The sequence below is a fragment of the Chroicocephalus ridibundus genome, chromosome 10 (assembly GCF_963924245.1).
Source record: "Chroicocephalus ridibundus chromosome 10, bChrRid1.1, whole genome shotgun sequence".
NCBI lineage: Eukaryota > Metazoa > Chordata > Aves > Charadriiformes > Laridae > Chroicocephalus > Chroicocephalus ridibundus.
In genome coordinates, this window is record NC_086293.1 from 21,691,644 (window position 1) to 21,713,279 (window position 21,636).

The 21,636-nt window shown below is 44.8% G+C and overlaps 1 protein-coding gene across 1 annotated transcript in view; it reads left to right on the forward strand.

Annotated features, from left to right (window-relative positions):
* ABTB1 (ankyrin repeat and BTB domain containing 1) overlaps window positions 1-21,636 on the forward strand; it is a 28,945-nt gene that overhangs the window by 3,544 nt on the left and 3,765 nt on the right. Inside the window, exons 3-11 of the mRNA XM_063347688.1 lie at window positions 68-123; window positions 1,102-1,246; window positions 3,187-3,346; window positions 4,275-4,320; window positions 5,360-5,476; window positions 10,499-10,614; window positions 16,115-16,213; window positions 16,825-16,992; window positions 19,978-20,178. Of these exons, the coding sequence (XP_063203758.1) occupies window positions 68-123; window positions 1,102-1,246; window positions 3,187-3,346; window positions 4,275-4,320; window positions 5,360-5,476; window positions 10,499-10,614; window positions 16,115-16,213; window positions 16,825-16,992; window positions 19,978-20,178 (1,108 nt within the window). The remainder of the gene's footprint in view (window positions 1-67; window positions 124-1,101; window positions 1,247-3,186; window positions 3,347-4,274; window positions 4,321-5,359; window positions 5,477-10,498; window positions 10,615-16,114; window positions 16,214-16,824; window positions 16,993-19,977; window positions 20,179-21,636) is intronic.

Here is a 21,636-nt window from a genome sequence, read left to right on the forward strand (position 1 = left end):
AGTGTGCCCAGATATTGAATTTTGCTTCCTACCGTATCTCTAATTTTCTTTCTCTTGTTATTGTCAGGTATTATGCTTGCCTCTGTGGACATGAGGAGCTTGTACGTTATCTTCTAGCCAATGGTGAGCAAAAGCGTCCTGGTTCTGGGTACAGTATCTTTCTCCATACTGGTCCGTAGGGATTGTATATCCGTCTAGCTATCTCTCGTGGAAACTTCTTCTGTTACAACCAGCCATCTGATCAGCGATCCCAGGCTGCAGTAGGAGCCCTGGGCACACTTTCATGGTCCCTTTTGCAGGCCATTTGCTGCTTGGATTTGCTACAGTGAAGCTTTCTCTGCTGACTTAAGGCAGCATGGCGTTCTGAAACCACAGCTGATGTTTTGCAAGGGTGCACTGCGGTTGAGAGCGTGCTGATGTAAGAATTGTACTTTATCTGAAGAACTGTCTGTGTAAAACTTTCTTATACTCTTCTGATAGCCTTGCTTTATAAACAGGACTCAAAGGTGAAATGCAAGGGTGTTTACTAACCTTGAACAAAGCAAGGCAAATTCTCCAGGCAAAGTGTCTGCCTGTTTAGTTTCCAGCACCCAAATTCCCTTAGGTATTGGCGATGTTATGTGTTCTGGCAGAGGAATCAGAATGCAGAGTCAGATCTCAAAAGGTTTGCCTCTTCTACTGCATTCAGAGCATCTTAATCAACCACTTGCGTAATTCTAAAAGAGCAAAATGCAAGTGCCTTCCAAATGTCTTGCAGGGTCTAACCTAAAGAAGCATGGAGCTGTTAGAAGTCCAGTAAGTGATCGTACTCTCTGTACAGTGAGATTCGTCTTCCCAGAATACTGCTTGGAGCCATGCTGAGAGGCCGGGGTTGGTTTAGATGAGTCATGACTTCTTCAGAAAGGGATTTTGCTGTGGGAGAACAGCTTTAGGTTATACACATGTAAAGGGAGCTTAGTTTTTGTAAATATGCTCAGTAGCATAGGGGATCACAGTGAAACATGTCACCAGCCAGAAGTCATAGTCACTTGGTGACTGTTCAGGGACACTTGAGAAAGATTTAACTTTGCCTGCTGGCATGTACTTGTGATTGTTCTGCAGGAGCAAAATGCGAGGCAAACACTTTTGACGGGGAACGTTGTTTGTATGGAGCTTTGAGCGACGCCATCCGACGTCTGCTGAAGGAGTACAAACAGATCACGGCAAAGTGCATGAAGAGAGACTACTATGACGTCTTCCTGCAGCGGTAAGCAAATGAGGCAGCTCCACGTGCAACACATTCTGTCATCCTTCCTTAGCTCTTAACCTGGATATTCAAGCTCTTTGTTAAGGGCAGGTTTGAAAGGCAACTGCTCAGTACCCTGTCTCATTCCTGGGTGTACAGAGCTTCCTAAGCGATGCTCCTTTGTGCCCTACGGGATGACTTGCAGGTATGTGTGCATTTAAAATATGGCCTCCAGTGACTTTATTACAGACTCCAGAGCCAACGGAAAGCTGGTCTTTCTGATGCAGAAGCATTTGACTGTCAAACCAAAATCAGATCCCTAAAACTGCATCAGCCATTTAGGATAATATGTCAACTGAAATTAAGTTTCAGGCCTGAAGACCTATAGCCTGCGAGCCGAGGTTCCAACAGTGATAATAGGTGTCTCATTTCTGAGAGAGTGCACCTTAAGAAACCTTAAACTGACTTATAGGGACAGTGCTCAGTTCTTTCTTTTTGTTCATTAAAATGTGTTCATTTTAAGATGTTTCTGTTAGTTGCCTGTCACATCTTGTAGTCTCAGCCTAGAGCTTGAGAAGAAGCCTAACTTGCTCTAGAAGTAAAAGAATAGTGTCAGTCTTTTCTTCTTGCTTTTCTTCTACCCTGGTAGTTCTGATGTTATTACACAGACTTGGTTGGGGTTTTCTTTCTTCCCATTGCGCTGACTTAAAAAAATAACAAACCAACCAACAAGGTTTGAGCATCTGTATCTTCAAAATTGGAGAGCAAGTATGTCCTAGAATGATCTGACAATCTTCCCATTACTACAGAGTCCTAATTTCTGATGCTGTGGGGAAACAGGGGAGGAAGGAAACTCATTTATCTGAGTAAAATCGGATTCTGCCTTTCAGGGAAGTAGAATTTTGCAGGGTGATTTATCGCTCCCCTGGGGAGTTTGTGGCTCAGATGATGCAGGGTTGAGCACACATGAAAACTATAATGTGCTGTTTTTTCTCTTCTCATTCCAAACAGACCTTGCATTAAAATTGAAACAAAGGGCAATAGTAGGGGCAAAAAAATAACTGCCTAACTGCTTCTATTTTGTTTTTTGGGCAAGACACTGGTAGGAAGGATGTTCTAGTAGCAGGAGATCAGCGTTCAGGACCCTGCTCTGACATCGTCTCCTTGTGTGACCCCCACACCTTTCTGTCCAGAAGTCCTGGACTCTAGGAGTGTGTTGCCTGATGTCTGCCTGATTTGACCTCTTGGGGATGTTTGTCAGGATATATCTATGCAAGGGGTGACAGGCATGCACTGAAACACTGGTGATAGTTGCCATAAACTCTAGGAGTAGCAATCTTGGGTTTTGCCTTTTAAAGAACGAGTGCATGGGCATGCAGTCATAAACAAGGCTTCATCTCTGATGTGGTAATTGCCTGCGTTTCATGCCTGCAACATCCTTCCTTCTTCTGAGGATGGGTGACATCAAGTCTTCTCCGATTTGCTGCATGGCTAAAGCATGCACACTGACACCGCCCAGAGAGCAGGAAAGTTGCACCTTACTTTGTAGCAGGGTAAATCTTCTTGAAAGTATGTGCCTCTCTAGGTCTTTTTGTCATCTGGCAAAAATGCAGGATTAAAACAGGATTAACCTTTAGAGAGGTGTTTGGGGGGGCAAGAGGTTCCTCTTTAAAATCTGTTCCCTGTGATCAGGGGTTTGCCTGAGGCAGGGAAGTTTCATTCTCCAGCCTCCCTCTTGCAGTAACAAAAATCCTTTGGGTTGTCGGGGGGAGTGAGAGATCCCAGTCTAGTATGTGAAGTACCAGCCCCTGTGCTGGCCTTCTAGCTGAGCAGGGAGAGGCTGCAGTATGCAGAGGTGTTTGTTCATTTAGACCTAATTGTACCATGTTCCCCACTGGCTTTACCCCATTCTTTCCTTTCTTGTCCTGCAATGAATTAACCCCTCTCTTTGTTCCTTACAGGTTGCTGGAGCAGGGTTACCAAAGTGACATCGTTTTCATTGTTCATGGCAAATCCTTCTGTGCCCACCGCTGCATTCTCAGCGCTCGCAGCGCCTACTTTGCGGAAATGTTTGAGACCAAATGGAAGGGGAAGAACATGATAGTGTTGAAGCATCCACTGGTGAGCAGGGCTGCGCTTCCAGCACTTTCTTTTCTTTTCCTGTTTCAACTGGGTGAAGGACAACTGAGTAGGAGGGACAGTTTGAGGGTTAACTTCCATGGTGAATAGCTCCTGGAGCTCCGAATGAACCTAGTCAAGGAGAGGGGGTTGTGGAGGCACTTTAGGCATTAAAATAGCATCTTACTCAGATAACAAAAGGCTGTAGACTGCATACTTCCCCTTTGTTCCCTCTGTTGTGGGCTCAAACATATCTTAATTAATTGCAGTAGCAGGTAGCTGTTACCATCTGCCAGCTGCACCACAACGCCTCTGTGGGATGAGTTGAGTCTGTCTAATTCCTGGTGGACGGGTGGTCTGTAGTGAAGACATCGCCTCTATAATTGGCACTAATTGAGTCCCTTTTGTTGCCTTTGCAGCAAGAACTAAATAGGCCATAAGTGCATTCCATCCATTAATCACCAATACTCTGGCATATGTTTCTATAGCTTGATCGTGGCTGTGCAAAACCTCTCATGACAAACATACTTCCAGTTTCTCAGGTTATTATTTAAGTCTCTCCTTTCTTTTTGTACAAGAACACGTCTTTCCTCTCAAATTAAGAAGAGGTGGAAATGTTTGTGACCAGTGAAAGACTGGATTTTACAGAGCCTGTGTTATAACTGTGTCTTTGGAGCACCTCCGTTATCAGGTCCTGTCCCCCTGGGCACACGGATTAGTATCAGTGGATACCTTTGAAGAGCTGTGTAAGCCTGGTGGAGCGGCAGCATTAGTTGCATGAGGAGCAAGGAAATTGGGTGCAGTGTCTGAGTTGCTATTTAAGTGGGGTTTCTTTGACTTCTTCAGGATAATGTTTGTATCCAGGCAAGTTTCAAGCTTGTTATTAAGTTCCTGGGAATTCTAAAGGTAACTTTCTTGTGTTTTATTTTAGATTAATCCAGCAGCCTTTGGCTCTCTTCTGCAGTATCTGTACACAGGTAAATGACCTACCGCCTAGTTTATGTATGCGTGGCTGGTGGGCAGCTGTCTGTGTCTCTGCCATGGCATTGTTTTTGGTGGCACACGCTTGCAGACAGCCCTGTTTGGGCGCATGAGTCGCCAACACATCCTCCCTGCTGGCGGAAAGGAAGAATGTGAGCAATCCCCAGCTCTTCCAAGTTGTTTGTACCTTTTGCCAGTTGTTGTCTTGCCAATAACTATTCAGTCGATTTTAAAAAAAAAAAAAAAAAAAAAAAAAAAAAATCAGCTTAGGTTGATTGGTCCGATGGATGTGGAGAATGTATTTTTAACTTAAGGAAGGTAAATTTTGTCATCTGGGATAACAATCCCATAAGGTGGTGAAAAGCCAGGTTCCCACATAGGACATTTTCAGTCTGGCAGACCTGAGCAGTGTGCGCCAAATGTTTTGACTACTTTCTAATATTTTTTCAGAACAGAAGTTGGTCCTAAGCCTTCTATGAAAATGCCAAATGTTGTGCTGTAGGCAAGCTAAGTGCTGAACTATTTCAGGCCAGGAGGTGGTGCCAGAAAATAACTTTCTCTTCAAGGCTCTCCTTCCCCAGTCCAGTGTTTTCAGAAGTGTTCCTTGCCACATTTTCAGTGATGGTAAAAGATTCTGGGGTGAGAGCTTCTGGGTCTAAAGTCTTTTCCTACCCAAAACCAGGTAGCCAATGGTGGCAGTCATGCATGCTGCTTGTTGTGCTGCTATTTTTTGCTTTTCTGATGGAATTAGACACTTTTTGATTAAGCCTGTTCAGTCTTTGGCCTTTTGAATGAAGCTGTTAGGGTAGACACTGGGAAGTGGGAATGTAAATTAGATGCCAAACTGAGATTCATCGAAGTGGTGGGGTACCAGGTCTTAGCTTCTTGGACTGAGTTATAACTGGATGCTGAAAAGTGAGGCAATGTGTCTAATTACTGAATTTCTGTGCCAACAAGTCTTCAGTCCTTAATTTTTGCTGTTTTTACACCTAAGTGGTATGGGTTGAAAGAGCTGGCTGCATTTCTTCTTGGCAGGTCGTCTTGATATCGACGTCGAATATGTAAATGATTGCAAGAGGTTAGCCAAGCAGTGTCGGCTGCAGGACCTCATAGATGATTTGGAGACCAAATGTAAAAAAGTCTATGAATTTGGTAAGCATTTTATTTACCGTTGTCTCTGTTGTGCCTGTGTGCCCTTTCAGGGAGGAGGAGGAAAGTGTGATGGTGGATGTTTCATGGTGCCCTTGGGGCTTCCAGAAAATGATTCTGTTGTGGAATTCCCATGTTTACATGATTGTTTTCAGTCATGGGCTCTCTGTAGGGCAGCTGTAGTGGTTTCTGACACATGCATGTTTATCGTTTATATTGAATGTTTTCATTATAGCAGAGCAGCCGTGGCAGCAGGACTTCGCTGTGGTTGCCAGACATTCAGTGGAGCACTGTGGGGTATGTTAGGAAGTGCTTTTCAACAGAGAGCTTGTTTAAATCCCCAGGGAGATAAAATATGTACAATTAAAAGTCCTTTTCTGCATTTATCTGACCCTTAACCAAAGTAAAACGTTTGATAATTGGCTCAAAATGGATGCAGAGAGAGAACGCTTTTTCAAAAGCAGAGAAGTATTTCTGAAAGTATGTATGTATTTATAACACTTGTATGTGCCAAACCTTAAATGACGCAATCCTCTATTTAAGGGCTTTTTGTTATCCAAAGAGCTTGTGATCTAATCATGACATCAGCTTATTGTATGAAAACCAAAAGTTGGAGTTCATCATTCATCTCCTTAGTTCAAGCTAAGGGACGTGTGAAGAAGAATCAAAACAGCACAAGTAGGGCAAAGCAGTGTTAGTCATGAAGTAAAAAAATTATCACAAAACCTTCAGGCTGAATACATCTGATTCTCATTTCATGCTCTGAGTTAACTCCTTTACTTGAGTCAAGTTAATTTTGGTTTGAGAAGAGAATTTAGTCTGTAGCTTTTAACTCAAGAGCATCTTCTTCCTTGATGTAAGAGGTAAGGGTATAGCTATTCCACCTTTCCCTTTTGAATTATGAGTTCTGATTATTCAGCCTCCTGATGCTGCAGGGCTTAACAGACAGAGACGATATTTCTGGCTCAAGAAGTTCCTCATCTGCAAACCACATGGAAGATATTACCATGTGTATGTCTCCTCTTAGACATATGCAGTTGTTTGCTGGTGGTGGGGTACAAGATTACCACGGTACAGCTGTGCACATGTAGACCAGGGTGCAAGTCCTCATGGAAACTGTTATCATAAGTCTTACCTCAGCCATGTAAACACAAATGTAAACATGCATCTGAAGAGATTATAAATGCATTTCTTGGTTTCTTGTTACGAATAGTGTAAGATAACAGTTTGTGTATTAAGTGGTGGAAAAGGAGAGTGGCGGTGAATACCATGAATAGAAAATAAAAACTACTCAGACAATCAGGTAACAAAATTATTTTGTGGCATCTTTTGATACCAGAGTAATCCAGTGAGATGCTGGAGATCTCCTTTTTTCCTGTTTTTTCCTTTTTATCTGTTTCTTTTTTCTCCCAGGGTCTACTTGAGACCCTGGAGGCAACCATTCCACCTTAATACTCAAGTTAAAATCTCAGATTGTGGGAGGAAAATAAAGTGTATAGCTTTCTAGCTGGCTGAAGCCATTGCATGTTGTGTCACTGGCAACTTAAAGATCATGAAGTCCAGTGGTTAAATTTGTCAGCTGCGAAAGAGCTGACATCTTGGTGGGGTTTAAAAGTGGAAAATGGTGAAGCAGCATTTCAGGTTGGTTGGGAGTTTCAGATACAAGCTCTACTTGGAAATGTAATCCAGACTCCTGGATGGCACAGGACAAATCATTTAATTTCTATGTTCTTTGGGAGGGAACAGTTGTTCTTCATTTCTGAGGTCTGACAAAAGAAATAATTAATGGGTGGTGTAAAGCACTGATGGAAGTACTAGGCTTGATTTTATTTATGACAGGTTGGATTCAAGTGAATAGGCAGAACTGCTGATAGATCTGTTGGATGTTTGTTTCTGAGATCTCATGCAGAAGCCAGGAAAACTTGATTCTCCAGAAAATAATGCATATAAGAATTATAGAAGTTGAAAATTGGGAATGATCTGAGATCACATCATGTCTGGTACTTGACAAAGCATTACTGTTCCCTCTAGTGCATTAGGTATCTCTGCATGTTCAAAGCGCTTTCTGTGGAATTGACAGCTGATTCAGGTCTGCAGAGCAGGGTCATGTCTTGCATCTGTATTATAAAGTTGAAATGTGCCTAATAAAACAATGTGAACTCAAGCCTGTGCAGCTCCAGTGGATAATGGCAGTCTCTGCAATCTCATTAGCTAGAGTTAAGCAGCATTTCAAAAGCACTTAGTATCTTGGCATGCACGAACAGTAGTTTAGGATTTTAGAAAACCCTGGAGAGGATGACCCAGGGCCTTCTGTTGCACCTGAGCCAGACTTCATTGTGAATGCTTGCATATTTTCCCCCACGTGTATATTGTGGCTAGAACGAGAAAAAAAACGTTGCAACGTTTGGAAGAGCTCAGACAGGGTTTGTCCAGATTAAGCCATAATCCTTCCTTTAGAAGTGGAGGTACTTGAAAATAAATGTTCTGCTGTTATTTTTACACGTTTTAGGGCAAAAAGGTTGAGAGCAAGGTTTGTGATGCTTTGTGCCTCCTCATAGCAGAGGCACTGGATGTACAGAATGTGTGGTTATAGCTAGTCGTGGCATTGGGAGCAGGGTGTATAAGGCAGGTACCTGAGCGTGGCATAGTTTTGGAAAGGTTTGGGGATTTGGTGGGGTTTTTTGTGGCTTTTATTTTTTGTGGTGCATTAGCTCAATTGAAACAAAAGACTACAAAGAAGTATTCAGCAGTGGAAACAAAGGCAGCTGATGAATTAGTGGGTGACGTTCAATGTTATACAGCTGGGCTAGGCTGGGAAGAAAGACAAAATCCTCCGTTCTTTACTGTAGTTGGGTTATTCCCTCCAGCTCCTTGCATCGTTTATGTTGCTCTTTTCAGAAAACCCTTCTTTCCTAGTTCTTGCAGGAAGGTGATGGTCCCTGCTGCTTGCTTGCCGCCAACAACTTATTCCTGTTCTGTCACTTTGATGTTTATTGTTTCTGTTAGGAGAGAGCTGCTTGTGATATCAAATTCTGTGCTCTTGGATTTGAGAGACGCAGCGTCTGAAATGTCTCGTGGTAGATGTGCTTCTGAGACAAATCACTATTCTTTGTTGTCACTATGAAAGTGCATAGATGCTTTGCAGATCCCAAGAGAAGAACTCTTTCTCTTGACTACTGCTTAAAACTTGCCGGGTCCATTAGTGCTTACAGAGCCTGATTGATTTGGCGACTATTATAATAGGCACTACACAAATATAAATGATTCTCTTTGCCGGGAAGAATTTCTAATTGCCCACTGAGAAACTTCCTTCTCACACTGGTCTGTAAGCAGACAGGGCTCTTCGAGAAAACACCCTCGGTCTTGTTTGTGTTGGTGCCAGGTCTCCTCTTGGCTTATTTACCCTGGAATTCCTCTATCTGAAGGTACCGTTTAATGCTAATAGAGCAGCCTGTCTCCTTGCTGCTGTAAGCTCCCTGTGTAGCAATGATGGTACCTGACTGTCTTGTATTGGTAAATTATCCTTCCCTTTCCACTGTCTTTCTGGGATATTCATCCCATTTGAGGTACAGTGGTGGCATATCTGAAGAGTGCAGCGGTAACGTGGAGGGAGGGGGTGGAGAACTTGTTTTGTGGCACATCATGGTCTCGTTTCGCCCACGGCCCAATGGAGTCATCTGACGGAGCTCATGTAATGCTGTGCAAAATGTCAGGAAAAATGAGGTCTCAAGGTGGCGTGATTCACCTGCGAGGGGTTTTAATGCAGTGAATCATGCCTGTCAGAAATTATTCTGAATGCTTCAGCATGGGGCCGCTTAACTCTTTTGTCCTTGAGAGTTAACTCTGCGTCTCTCTGGCTCTCAACAGTATCTCAAGTCTTCCTCACCGCAGCTTTGCATTTTTCCAGTGGTACTCCATGTTTCTTCACATGCTTCCCTATATGCCAGAGACTCTTGAATGTCTTACATGCTCCACTCCTCACCCCAAAGCATGCTGAGCTAAAAACTGGCCTGGGGTAGTGAACTGCGGGAGGGAGGTGGCCAGAAAGAGGAAAGGCTGCGATGGCAGCGGTATCGTAACACAATAGCTGGGTGTGCTTTGGGCTGCTGCTTGTTTGAAGTTAAGGGGGTCGGCTTCAATGAGCTCCACCGCAACTTTGGTCAGAGCAAGGCCACAAAAGTATGATCATGTATTTTGCTTCTCCTTTATCAGGCTGTTTAACTGTGTAGGCTGATAGGGTAAGGCAGGAAGACACACTAGGTCTGAAAAAGGCAAATGAAGTCGCCATCTCTGTATGGTTTATTTGATCTCTTTGGTGGTGGTAGCAATGCTTATTTAACGTTTGCAAACAACACAGGCATGCTCAGGAGTCCAGGTGTTTTGGGAGTCTTCGTGCTTTGGGGATCTACAGGTACAGAGTAGAGGACAGAGTCGGGTGCAGAGAACTATTCCCTAAACAAGAATAAGTCCCTCTGTTCCCTGGAGTGAAGTTAGGATGACACAGCTCAAATGGGACACGTGGCTGAGCAGAGAGGCGCTGTTTTAACTAAATACTCCCCGGCATAGGCTTCACCTTAGGTGACGCTGTCAGTGGTAGGGGCGGTCAGCTGGGGAAGGCATTGTGTGAGTGGCTCCTACAGGGATCGGAGGCAGCCTGATCAAGGGTCCTCAACTATAATTGATGACAAGGGTTGCGGAGAGCAAGTTAGGCTTGAAATATGCCTGTGGCAACTTCGTGTTTACCACAGTTGATATTCCAGCACAAGGAATTAAGTAGGGGTTTGAGCAGAGCCAACAATACATGCGTCCCCTTCCAGCCCTGCTCACCAGCTCTACTGAGGGGTGCTGTATGCACGTTTACATAGAGGAATCGCATGGGTTTTGCAGTAAAAAAGCTAAACAGCAATAATATTGATGTTCCCTGGAGTGTCTTTCTTTTCTCTAAATGGGAGAGAATGTTTGTAGAGGAATTTAGGCATCTCTGCTCTTTTGTTTTGTTTTGTTTTGTTTTTTTGCTTCTTCCAGTCTCTTCCAAGCCAGGGACCTGTGTGAAAGTGCTGACGATTGAGCCCACAGGTAACTGCCGGCTGCAGGAAGATCTGGCTCTTCTAGCAGACTGCGCCCTGCCAGCCGAACTGCGGGTAGGGAGCGTTTATACTACTTCTGGTCTCTGTGGGGCGGTGATGCGTGTGTGTTCACGTGTGTTCGGTTGCATTATCTCCGTTTGAGTTTAGTGCTTGCTTGTTTCCTGGTGCTCCAAATGCTGAAAGCCTTTTATTGCTTGGAAATGCGGTTAAATTGTGTAATGAGGCTGTCAGTGCTGGTTCTTTTGCTTGGATTTTTTCCCCTGGTGGGGCTCTTGGTAAACAAAACCCTTGCCATGCGGTTGGTGGGGATTTCCCCGTTGACTACAATGGGACAAGAATTGGCCCCCAGCTCTTTTTCCTTCTCTCTGGCATCTTTCTTGAGTATCAGAAATGCTTTTATCAGCAGGCGTAGGTAACCAAAGGGACATATAGATGGAAGATGGCTTCCTGGGCTTGCTTGCTAGGAACTGACACCCTGCAGTGTAGAGGGGCTTTCGAACCCTGAAAATATTTCCAGCAGAAACGTGAGTCCCTCTGAAGCAAATTTGACTTGACTGGCAATAGATTTGCTCTTTATAACTACCTCTCGTTGACCCTAGGAAATAGCCCACCGTCTACAGGCTACATCACTATGTTAAGATACCATCAGTATTATTAGTTAGACTCAGAGATGTGAATCTTCGCTCCCTGTTGCAGAAGTACAGGATAAATATTAGCGGTCTTCATTCTCCCTCCCTGCATCTGCTGTTTTCTGTAATATCAGCAGATTCACTTTGCTCTTATGTCTGTCTTTTTTTTTTTTCCTCTCTTTCTTATACCAAGCACTGAATTTAATAACATGAACTCATTTTTGGTGGCTGCTGTGCCCAGAGGTTCTATGACTGAGTGAGGTAGCAAAGTTTATTGTCTTTTTTCTTTTTGTCCCCTGGCACAGAGCGCGTGTGTGTGCATGAGAGCGTGACTGACCTGCTGGATAAGGTCTCGTACCTGTAATAAGCCGGCGTGTTTTATGCTGGTGTTTGGCAGTCATGTTTCTCCAAGTACTGAGCACTTTATAGAGGGAGCTTTTCTCCATCAAGTTTCCATCTACCAATGTGGAAATCTTTGCTACGTAACCTGCCTCCCCTCAATAACTCTGTCTCTAAATGTGGCTTTCAATATGCTTTTCTGTATGTTTGCAGGCTTTAAAGGGAGGCAATACTCTAAGTAAGGCTCAGATTTACCTTCCCAAGAATTAAAAAGAGGATCATGGGCCTCAAAACAGTGAAATTCACATAAATTCTAAGTTACTTCACAAATGAAAAAAATACTTTCTGTTTGATTGCTGGTTCCCAGACCTTGATACCTTCCTGTTGATTTAAGCTTTTCTTCTCAAAGATTAGAAACACTTCCCTTTTAATTCTTTCACGCAGAATAGGAGCTGGAAGGAAAATATGAAACTTGGAATAATAATCTGACAGCACTGTGAATGCCTCTGTGAGCTGTGGTTTTCTGGCTATGTTCATAGACCAGAAAGAAGGCAGTTACAGCAGCATTAGACTTGTTATGGCTGTAAAAGTGAAGAGGGCGCACACCTGTTCACTGGAGAATTTGTATGTATGCATGAGTATGGGTCCTTTGTTTAAGCTGGGTAAATTCTAAAAGATTTTTTTTCTCTCTCTAGGTCTTATTTTTTTTTCTGTTAACTTACAAAGACTGTATGAACAAAGTTCTTCATCCTATTGCCATTTGTATCTCATCCTAATGTTTGCAAATTGTTCAGTTCTGTGAACTAAGAGACTTTGTTCCGGGACAGAGGATTCACGCATCCTCATTCTTACACGGTTTGATGCCGTACAGGGAATAGTATACAAGCTATGTAACCTAAAATGTCAAGGACCACTGAATAGTCACGTACAAAGATCTGTGTTCTTGAGAGGAACATCCATTTTTTTCCAGCCTATACAGAACAAAATAGGTATTGAGCTTCTGGATAAAAGCCAGCATTTCTTGATGACATTTCAGGTAACGCTCAGAATTTGGGCAAGAGACATTCTGAGCTGCTGCATGTCGTGTAATGCCTTGTTACGTGAAATTGGGATGTATACAACTTTCTGTTTTACTATGAACAAATAATTTGCATGTAATGTCTTTGGTATTTGAATGATGCAGAAAACTCTATGCATCCCAATTTCATAGTTCAGTAATATGCTATATGACTAAAACAATAATTAATATTTGATATCCAATCACAGTTCATTATTAGTTTTTAGGGTGAGACCTGTCTATTCTTTGTACTTTTAAAAACATTTGTAGTCTTGGTATCTTGTTTCTCATTCCTGTTTATACTTGAAAGCCTTTTCTCTTTCAGTGTTTGTTTTTAGAGGTGTTGTTGTTGTCTCTATTATGTTTTAAACTAGTAATGGCCAGAATTTTTCTGACCACAACAGCTGCTGCTTTGGTTTGGTGCAATAAAATTTAGCAGTGACAGATTTAAGTAAAATACCACCAAAAGCCAGGCAGCTGTCAAAAACCATGTGGCTTTCCACTGTCTGCCTGCCTGGCTCTTCATCTCCTGGCTGCCAGGGGACCTCTGAGTTAGAGACTCCAGGGCTTCCAGTACATGAGACCGTAGGCACAGTTTTTCATGACCTTTTAACTGAAATCTTATTTTTTCCAAACCAAGATGAAATCAGACTTAAAAGGATCAGAGTTTGGCATGAAATAAACACTGCTCTCTCCATCTGTATTGACATTTGGTGTGGCTGCAAAAAAATGTGACCGTTTGTCACTTTTGGGGTAAGGCTGAATCTTGTAATGCGTAGAAAGAACAGTTGGAAACGAGTAGATGGGTTCCATCTTGTCTGTCTCCGCACCTGTGTAGCGTGGTTGTCCGTGGCAGTTATTCCTGTGCTTTGCTTTGCCCGCTTGGCAGAGGCAGATTAACTGAGCTATTTACAACATGCTTCCAATTTTATTTTATTTTTTTTTTTTATGCAGTCCACTTGCATCTGGTTATGGGCTGGTAATCTTCTCTTGGATCGCTCACCCCTGTATTTTGTGTTGTAATTTATTTACCATTTTCTTGCTGAGATAATCTGGCCAAGGTACAAATTGCTGCCACTGCTTTTTTGTATGTTTTTGCCTCCAGCAACGTTTCTATTTAAGCACTAATAGCAAATTCGTAGCAACAAAGACTTGGTCCTCCACATGTGATGGCTGGAAGATCCTGTGAACGTTGAAAGCAGTCTTAACGCTGTAGAGGTTTTGAGAGTATCTCTGTATGGTGAATGAGTTATTGTGAATGTGTTTGCACCTTGTAGGCTAGAGTATTTTGTACTTCCTGGACAGCGTGCTTAACTTTGGCAGCTGTGCTTTGCCTGGGCAGGGCGGTATGCTAAAGAGGTTGCTTGAATTGGGGAGGATGGGAGGAATAAGCCTGTTTTTTGCAAGGAGACCCTGAGAGGGAGGTGAAATTCCTCAAGCGTGACAAGGCAGGAGAGTAGAAGCAGTAGAGGCTTAAAAGGGAAGTAAAAGGGAAAAATCTGCAAATCCACTTCATGCTGAATGGGAGAGACAAAGACATGAACCTGCTTTTGTAGTAGGAATTGGAAATGACCTTGTAAACCTGAGCATCAGAGCGGGGGCCAGGCAAGGCTAGAAGCAGGAATTTGAGCCTGAAGGAGTTTGTAATTCAGGAGACAAACTGTGAGACAAATCAAACCCCCATGTCCATTCCAGGGGGATGGATTCCTTTTAAAGATTTACCTTTGGACAATTAAAGGGGAGCAAAGAAGGGATGCAGGTAGGAGATGTGGAGTTTATGTCTCAATTAAAATGCTAGCGCTACAAAGAGTGGCATCTTATCAAAGCCAGTTTCTAGGTTTGCTTTACCTGTAATGTGCCTGCAAAGTGCCTTGAAATGTGCCTTGAAAGTCATGTCAGAACTTCTAGGAGAGGACATGGAAGCTGTGTGCGGAGGGTGGGGGTAGCAGCAAGGCAAACAGAGTGGGCAGTTGGATCATGGCTACTGGCATTTGTAACGGGGTGCCACAGAGCGTGTGGCTGCAGACCCCAGACCAGTTTGTTCGTTGTAACATGAGACACAGGTAACAGCAAGATAGCAGCCTGGGGAATCTACAGCTGGGGCGACCTGATCTCGTCTGCAGGGCTGGAGGCGCCCTTTGTGTTACAGCTGTATGAAAAGCAGGGAATACATCAGGTGGGGAGCGTTCCTTGGATTGCTGCGTCTCTTCTGGGAGAAGTCGTCCCAGATGGGGAAGGACTCACGGGGGAGAGGTGCTGTGGAGAGGCAGCATTACTGTGACAGCCACGCGTGGAGTTTGAATGTCACTGGGCTTACTCTCCTCTGAATAGGAACCAGAAGCTGCCAAGTGTTGCATTGGACAGACAAAGACCCTGGCAAATGGGGCCAGATTGCCGTGTTCAGTGGTGGTATGAGCTTTTGCCAGCTTGGTGCCTTGCCACATCCGAGAACCTGTTTTGTGAGAGAAACCCCACTGCATGCGAACGGAGCTTGGCTGAGAGCACCAGCCCAGTGTGTTGCGGGTTGTGCCTGTTCCGCTTGGGAGGGAGAAGTCATCTGGCTCTTCAGTAAAGCTGAAAGGTAGTTGCGTTCAGTTAGGATGGAGGCAGGCGTGTTGAAATGGTGCTTAGATATTTGCGACTGCTCAGCCCAGGGTTTTCCCAGGTGCAAACTTGGGATGTAACTTTCTTGGATGAGAGACAGTGGCAATAAACTTCTCAGCCCAGGCAGCTCGGGGGCATGTGTTTGGAAAGCAAGAACCAGGGGAAACTTTTTTTCCAGGGATTAATTGTCTTGGTTACATGATGTGAACATAAACTCTTTTTTACAATTGAGTTACCCTGTGTATAGGATTAGGTGAAAGTGAAGATATTTGGAAGTGTCACTTTAAAATAACATAAGGCCAACAGATTTTTTTTTGTGTGTGCGTGCTGTCTTTGTTGGCATGGGGGACAGGGAGGAAGTGTGTTGGTGTTAAAATAATTCACTAGAGTATTAATACTGCAACAACACTATCTTTGGCAGCAAATCAAATGAGAAATTTAAAATGTGCTTTAGAAATGTTGGATTATTCAAGCGAGGCAGTAATTGTAGCCAAAGCACTTTAAACTGGCGTATACGTCTATGTAGTCTACATGTTACTACATCTACCTGTACATCTACAGGAAGGGCTAGTCCTAAGCTCTAGTATGCTTATGATACCCACTACGTGAAGTAAAACTTCACCTCCACTTTATCTGCCATGTTAGGAGGCACAGAAAAGTTTTCCAGAGATGTATGGAGGGTCAGGGTGTTCCCACGGTTAAGGGAGGCAGCTGTAACTTGTACCAGGAATATCTCCAGCAGGAGTGCAAGGACTTCAGTTCCTCACATTGAAACCTGTATTCAGAGCATCTCTGGTGCTCTGTACTGTGCTGAGGGAACAGGTGGATGGTTGCTTCTGGGAAGACCAAGAAGTCCAAACTTGGGACGCTGAACATGGGTAATGCACGAATGTTAAAGGTAGGGTTTTCTATTTTCTCTTTCTAGGTTGGTTTTGGGGAGTTGCCATTTGACAGCACCGACAACTTTAACAGCTGTCCTGACGTGTGTTTCCGGGTGGCAGATTACAACTTTTTGTGTCATAAGGTATGTGCTTGTGCTATACTTCATTCTCCTTCCTTTTTGCCATGAGTCTAGTGTACCTGTCTCCCCTGCTCATCCAGTGCTGCGTACGCTCTGCAGAAGTAGCATTGTCTCATCAGCTGGAAAACCAAATGTCTTATAGTAGCTGGAAATTATATTTAAAGCATATAACAAAACAGCAAACCCTGCCTTTCTTGCAGAGGTGAGGAGATAAATTTATGGATTCAGCTCAGCATTCACAGCTGCAAAATCTCTACTGCTGGCTTGTGAGTTCAGTGTCTGGAGAGGGGAATGTTTGAGCTGTAAGTAAACAGTAAGTTTGCAGTAAGCAGTAAGAATGCATTTTGAGATCCAACCTCAACTCAAACTCCTGCCCCAATACGATGCTACTTTCCAATCTCTTAAGTTTATAGATTGGTTTTTTTTAGTTCTGAGGGTAGGCATGGATAGAAATAAGGTATGGAAAAATTGTTGGAGATGCAGGTTTAAAATATAGGGAGAATCGGTGTTACAGAGCAAGAACTTGGGAAATGCGCTGACAGCTGGTTGGTAGTGCTGTGTGGTTTGGTGCAGTAAGAAAGATGCTAGTTTTTTTGTTTTTCTTCCTTCTCCAGGCATTTTTCTGTGGTCGCAGTGATTATTTCAAAGCCCTCCTTGAAGACCATTTCAGTGAGAGTGAAGAGCTGCAGACACAGCCCAGCATCCCTGTGGTGACTCTCCACAACATCTCAGAAGACATCTTCATCCGAGTCCTCTACTACATCTACAGTGATGATACCGAGGTGAGGCTAGCCATGGAGCCTTTCCTCCTGTGCTGGTTAATTCTGGAGGTGTTCACAGCAGTATTTTCTTACAGCATCTGGAGGCGGGTGTGTGTGTGGTTTCTTAAATCCCACTGCCCTGCTCTGCTACATCACTTCTGTCTCAGGAACCCACGTACTGGGACTTGCTGTTAGCCAGGCAGGGATCTAGTTTATGTGCATGACATTCGTCAAGAAAATCCCTAGTCTTCAATCCCATAACAAAAATTCGGAAATTAGGTTGCACGTTGTATGTTGGCGTGATAAATGCAGGGCGTTGCAGATTTCCCTCTTGGGCTCTGTGGAAGAATAAGGTGAGCAGCTGCCAGTAGATGGCAGATTGAACACGTTTGGAAATGTGGAAAGGTTGAGAGTTTCGGCTTATTTACTCTTGGCATCATAGCCCGCTTTTCCATTTGTAGCAAGTCATTATTTCCACTGTTACTTATTGTTGGGATGGGAAAAGGTTCCACTGGGAGACCAACGCCTTGCTGTGCTCAGTATTGCAAGCAGTAAGAAAATGGCTCTAACCCACTTCGTTTTCAGCTAGTGGAAGGTGCAGCAAATCTCAGCTTTTAAGCAGTTTCCTGCTCTGGTTTTGTGCAAATGCTTTCAGCAGGTCTAGCTACAAGATGCCAGAATGCATTCTGGCATTAGGGCAGTGAGCAGAGACGCTGCCGCACCTGCCAGCGTCACTTCTCCCAAGCAGTATTTGTGCTCTGGGTTAGGTGCCACATACAGAGAGTGCACACAGCTGTGACCTTCTTTCTGCTGATCCGTTCACCTCCGGGTAGCAGCAGGGAACGTGCGGTAGGGAGAAATGGCAGCAAGGGCAGGATTGCCATTGGTATGCTGGAGAGCACATGCTTCACTTCTCTGCACTCTTCCCTCAGCCACGCACTGAAAGGGCAGGCAGAGAGGGAAAGAAGCATGTTGGGGTTGTGAAGACCCTCCTGACCTTGTGACTGCACTGCAGCGTGACCCTGTTCCCTTGCGCCTCTCCAGTCTGCTTGCCCTCCAAGCAGCCGTCCCTTTCCAAGGGGTGCCTCAGCTGCCCTGTCAGGACTTGGAGCAGGAGGACAGACCAGAAATCTGTTGGAGTTGAAAGGGTCTTACTTACATGTTTTCTATGCAGGATGGTACCATCGCAGAAACTAGCTTGGATTTCAAACTGAGCAGTCAAGGTATGAGCTTCTGCAGAGAGTTCATCTGTCATGAAAAACTGCTAGGAAAAATGGTCAAGAAAACAGGAATATGGCTCAAGTTCCACACTTATGTGGAGTGTTCTCCCTGCCCTGGGTATCTTCAGTCAGGTGTCAGCACCCTCAATTCCACTTCTGTTTTTCCATAGGATTTATGTCTCTTTGCCATGTGATAGTGACAATGCTTGCAGTTGGAGGGAAGAGTGTGTGCAGAGGACAGAACGAGTTCCAGATGGAAAGAGAAGTTGCTGATCAGGGTATTTGTGTGGGCTGAAGGGGGCTTTTGGAGGAACGTTTGCCGGGTTTATCCTTGATCAAGCATTTGGGAGCTGCTGCCATCAATAGTATTGACTCAAATGCCTCCAACTCGTGAAGTTCTTGGAGCTTATGAAAGGACAAAGTAGCACTTGATTAATAACCCCAAGAGCTTTGTTACACCACTGTGGCACTATAGCATTCATGACATGCCTCTAATACATCTCGCATCCTTCTGCACAGCTGTTGCAGGGTGTTATACAGCTGAGACATTTGCTGTGAGTAGTCTCCCTAAACACTGGTGTGGGCAGCTGTGGGGGAAGAGACAATCAGCCTTTTGCACTTGTCAGAGTGAGCAACCACATGTGTAGCTGTGGACAGCAGGGTTCTTTCTCGCTGCTCAGCAGTTATCAGGGCAGTGGACCACGCTGCACCAGAGTTACCATTCCTCAATCTAGACCAGTGTGGCTTGGTCTCTAGATGCAAGTGATCTCGCCTCCTCCACAGCCAGGCTATGCTGCATCCTGCAGATTTGCTGTTAAAATGGATGTGGGTAACTGCACTCTTTGCACTTCACATTAGCAGGAACAGAACTGTGCAGAGAGAGGATCTAGTTCCAGGTTAGTGACGCAGATGGCTTACTAAAATAGGATTTGCCCAGCCAGGGAGAAGAGACTGAGTGAAGCTGGAGGTGGTGTCTCCAACATTATGTATGCTCAGATCACTTGCAAGGAACAAAAGTACCCAAGAGGGAAATGGGAGGGTGATTCTCTAGCTCAAGCGCCTGAAAATGTTAAAGGCCATTCACGACAGTGCGAGTTTGAACATCTGGTGCTTGAATTTAGTTCAGTTTGAATGCCTGATAGAGCTCCAGTAGCATTTGATGTGCAGAGTCTGTTCTGTACCTAGTGGGGCCTCACCTGTAGTTTATTTGGGGTGCAATTTTCTGTCCTTGGATGCGTCCCTGTGCCAGGGAGGTTGTACTGGCTGAGTTCACAGAGCCAGTTTGGGGAGGGAACTTAAGAGAATGTTGTACATTTTTCACAAAATGCAGGTCCAGCAGTACAAAACAGGAAGAAGAGTCCTAGCTGGGGACAAGGCGCTCTGTTCTGCCATTTGTCGCTTTGAAGGGCTTTCAGTACTTCTGGTACAAGCTACATCCTTCCACTGCCACATTGAACATTTCTGAGCAGCCGGCTTTCAGCTGCACTTCAGTGTTCCAGCGTTGCTTTGTGCTTAGCTAGAGGGGTTAGCTGCGGCGTGGCAAACCTCTTGCTTTGTGCTGAGCAAGCTGCCTCTGCAGCATTTTAAACTCCTCTGTGGTAACTGGGTGGAAGAGCTCGCCCTGAAGGACTGAGCTCCTGTCTCTCCATAGTACTGCTAACACTTGTCAGGTCATGGGCCAAATGCCACTTTAGGGAATCTCTGCTAAAACACAAGAGAAGGCAGTTTGCCAGAGACAACTGAAGTGGGTAGGACTGGACAGTAATTCTCCTCTTTCCATTGCCAGCTGTCCCCGGAAAACGCCTACGATGTGCTGTGCGTGGCAGACATGTACCTGCTGCCTGGGCTTAAGCGCCTTTGCGGCAGGACCTTGGCTCAGATCCTCGATGAGGACAACATTGTCAGCATCTGGAGGATCGCAAAGCTGTTCCAGCTGACTCGCCTGGAGGACCAGTGCACGGAGTACATGGCAAAGATCATTGAGAAGGTAGTGGAAACACCCCCTACTGCACTTACCACATGTGCCCGTAAATCTAACTGCACAGTGAGCCATAGATACAACAGATCTAATGGTTGTACTTTAGTCCGTAATAAATGGTTGACCGCTCTGGTTAAACGTGCTTCCTGAGAATGAGCAGCAGTTAAGTAGCAAAGCACATGGTGAGTTAGGACAGAGGATGAGGAGTGGGGCGGTACCTGATGCTGCTGCAGTAAGCCAGATACTAGTGGCTGTCTAGCACGTGCCTGTGGACTGTGGGGTGAAAAATGTGTCCCCAAAGTTCTTCAGGTGCCAAGTGCCATGGGCGGGTGACTTTCACTGAGCTTTCAGCCACTGTGCCCAAAGCAACAACGGTGTTGCCTGAATACACCGGCTGCAGCCTGGAGAACCCCATGGAGTGTGCAGGGGAGCTCTGTGCAGGAAATGTTTTTTGGTGTTTGCTGGAGGGAGTTCTTCCTGGCATAACGCTACAGAAAAGAGTAATCAATGTGATATGTACTCTCCTCCAAGATGACAAATCTAACAGTAGGGATTTCCATAGGGGAAATTTGGCTGCTGAGCAGCTAGAAGTAATGAATCTAGCACTGAAGTTTTCTTTTTGGGGCTCCATTTAAGTATAATCCTGAGTGATTATAGCTTGACGTTTCAAGATTTGTGGAGGAAGCTGCCATATGGAAGGATAGACTAGAATCTATGGGGTGTTCTTATCCCGAGACAGATCTTTATAAATGGCTTGTACAGTTCACATGGGAATGTAATATTTTCACCTGCATCTTGAAAGGTGTGAAATTCCTTTTGGCATGTGAAAATAGCAAAGGAAATGATTCTGGGGCTGTTACTTTGTTCAGTGTATAGCTTGGGGATGATAGACGCATCAGTATGCACCCAGATTCTGGCTTCTGAAAAGGGAATTTGGTTTGCAAGCTGAATGAATGTGCCAAGTAGAAACCGGGCAAGGTAGGGCTTTGCGTTCCCCTTCTCTAGCCTGAGCGGGAGTCCTCGGACCCAGCATTGGCGGTGTGCCTTCCTAAGGGTGTTGGCACAAATGGAGCCACCCCAGCTGTTCAGACATCAGCAGCTGCCAGTGGAAATGCACTGATGATGGCAACAAGGAGAGGTTTTGGCAGTGTGCGTAGCATAGAGCGGGGCTCAGCAACCCGCTGTGCCCAGGCACAGTTTGGTAGCGTAGACAGACGGAAGCTGCCTCTCGCCCTTCAGCACACCACATGTTCCTGGGGAACTTGATGCAAAATCATTCATGAGTGACCTGATTCCGTCAGGTTGGGCGCAGAACAGAGCAGCTGCCTTGCTGTGATCTGCGGGTCGGCTGTTGGTGGTAGGGCTGTGAGCCATGGTGGGAATAGAGTCATCTGTGGCTCCTGGTTCTGAACTGGGCACCAGCACCCGCTGTCTTGTCTGTTGCAAGATATTTCCCAAAAGTGCCTG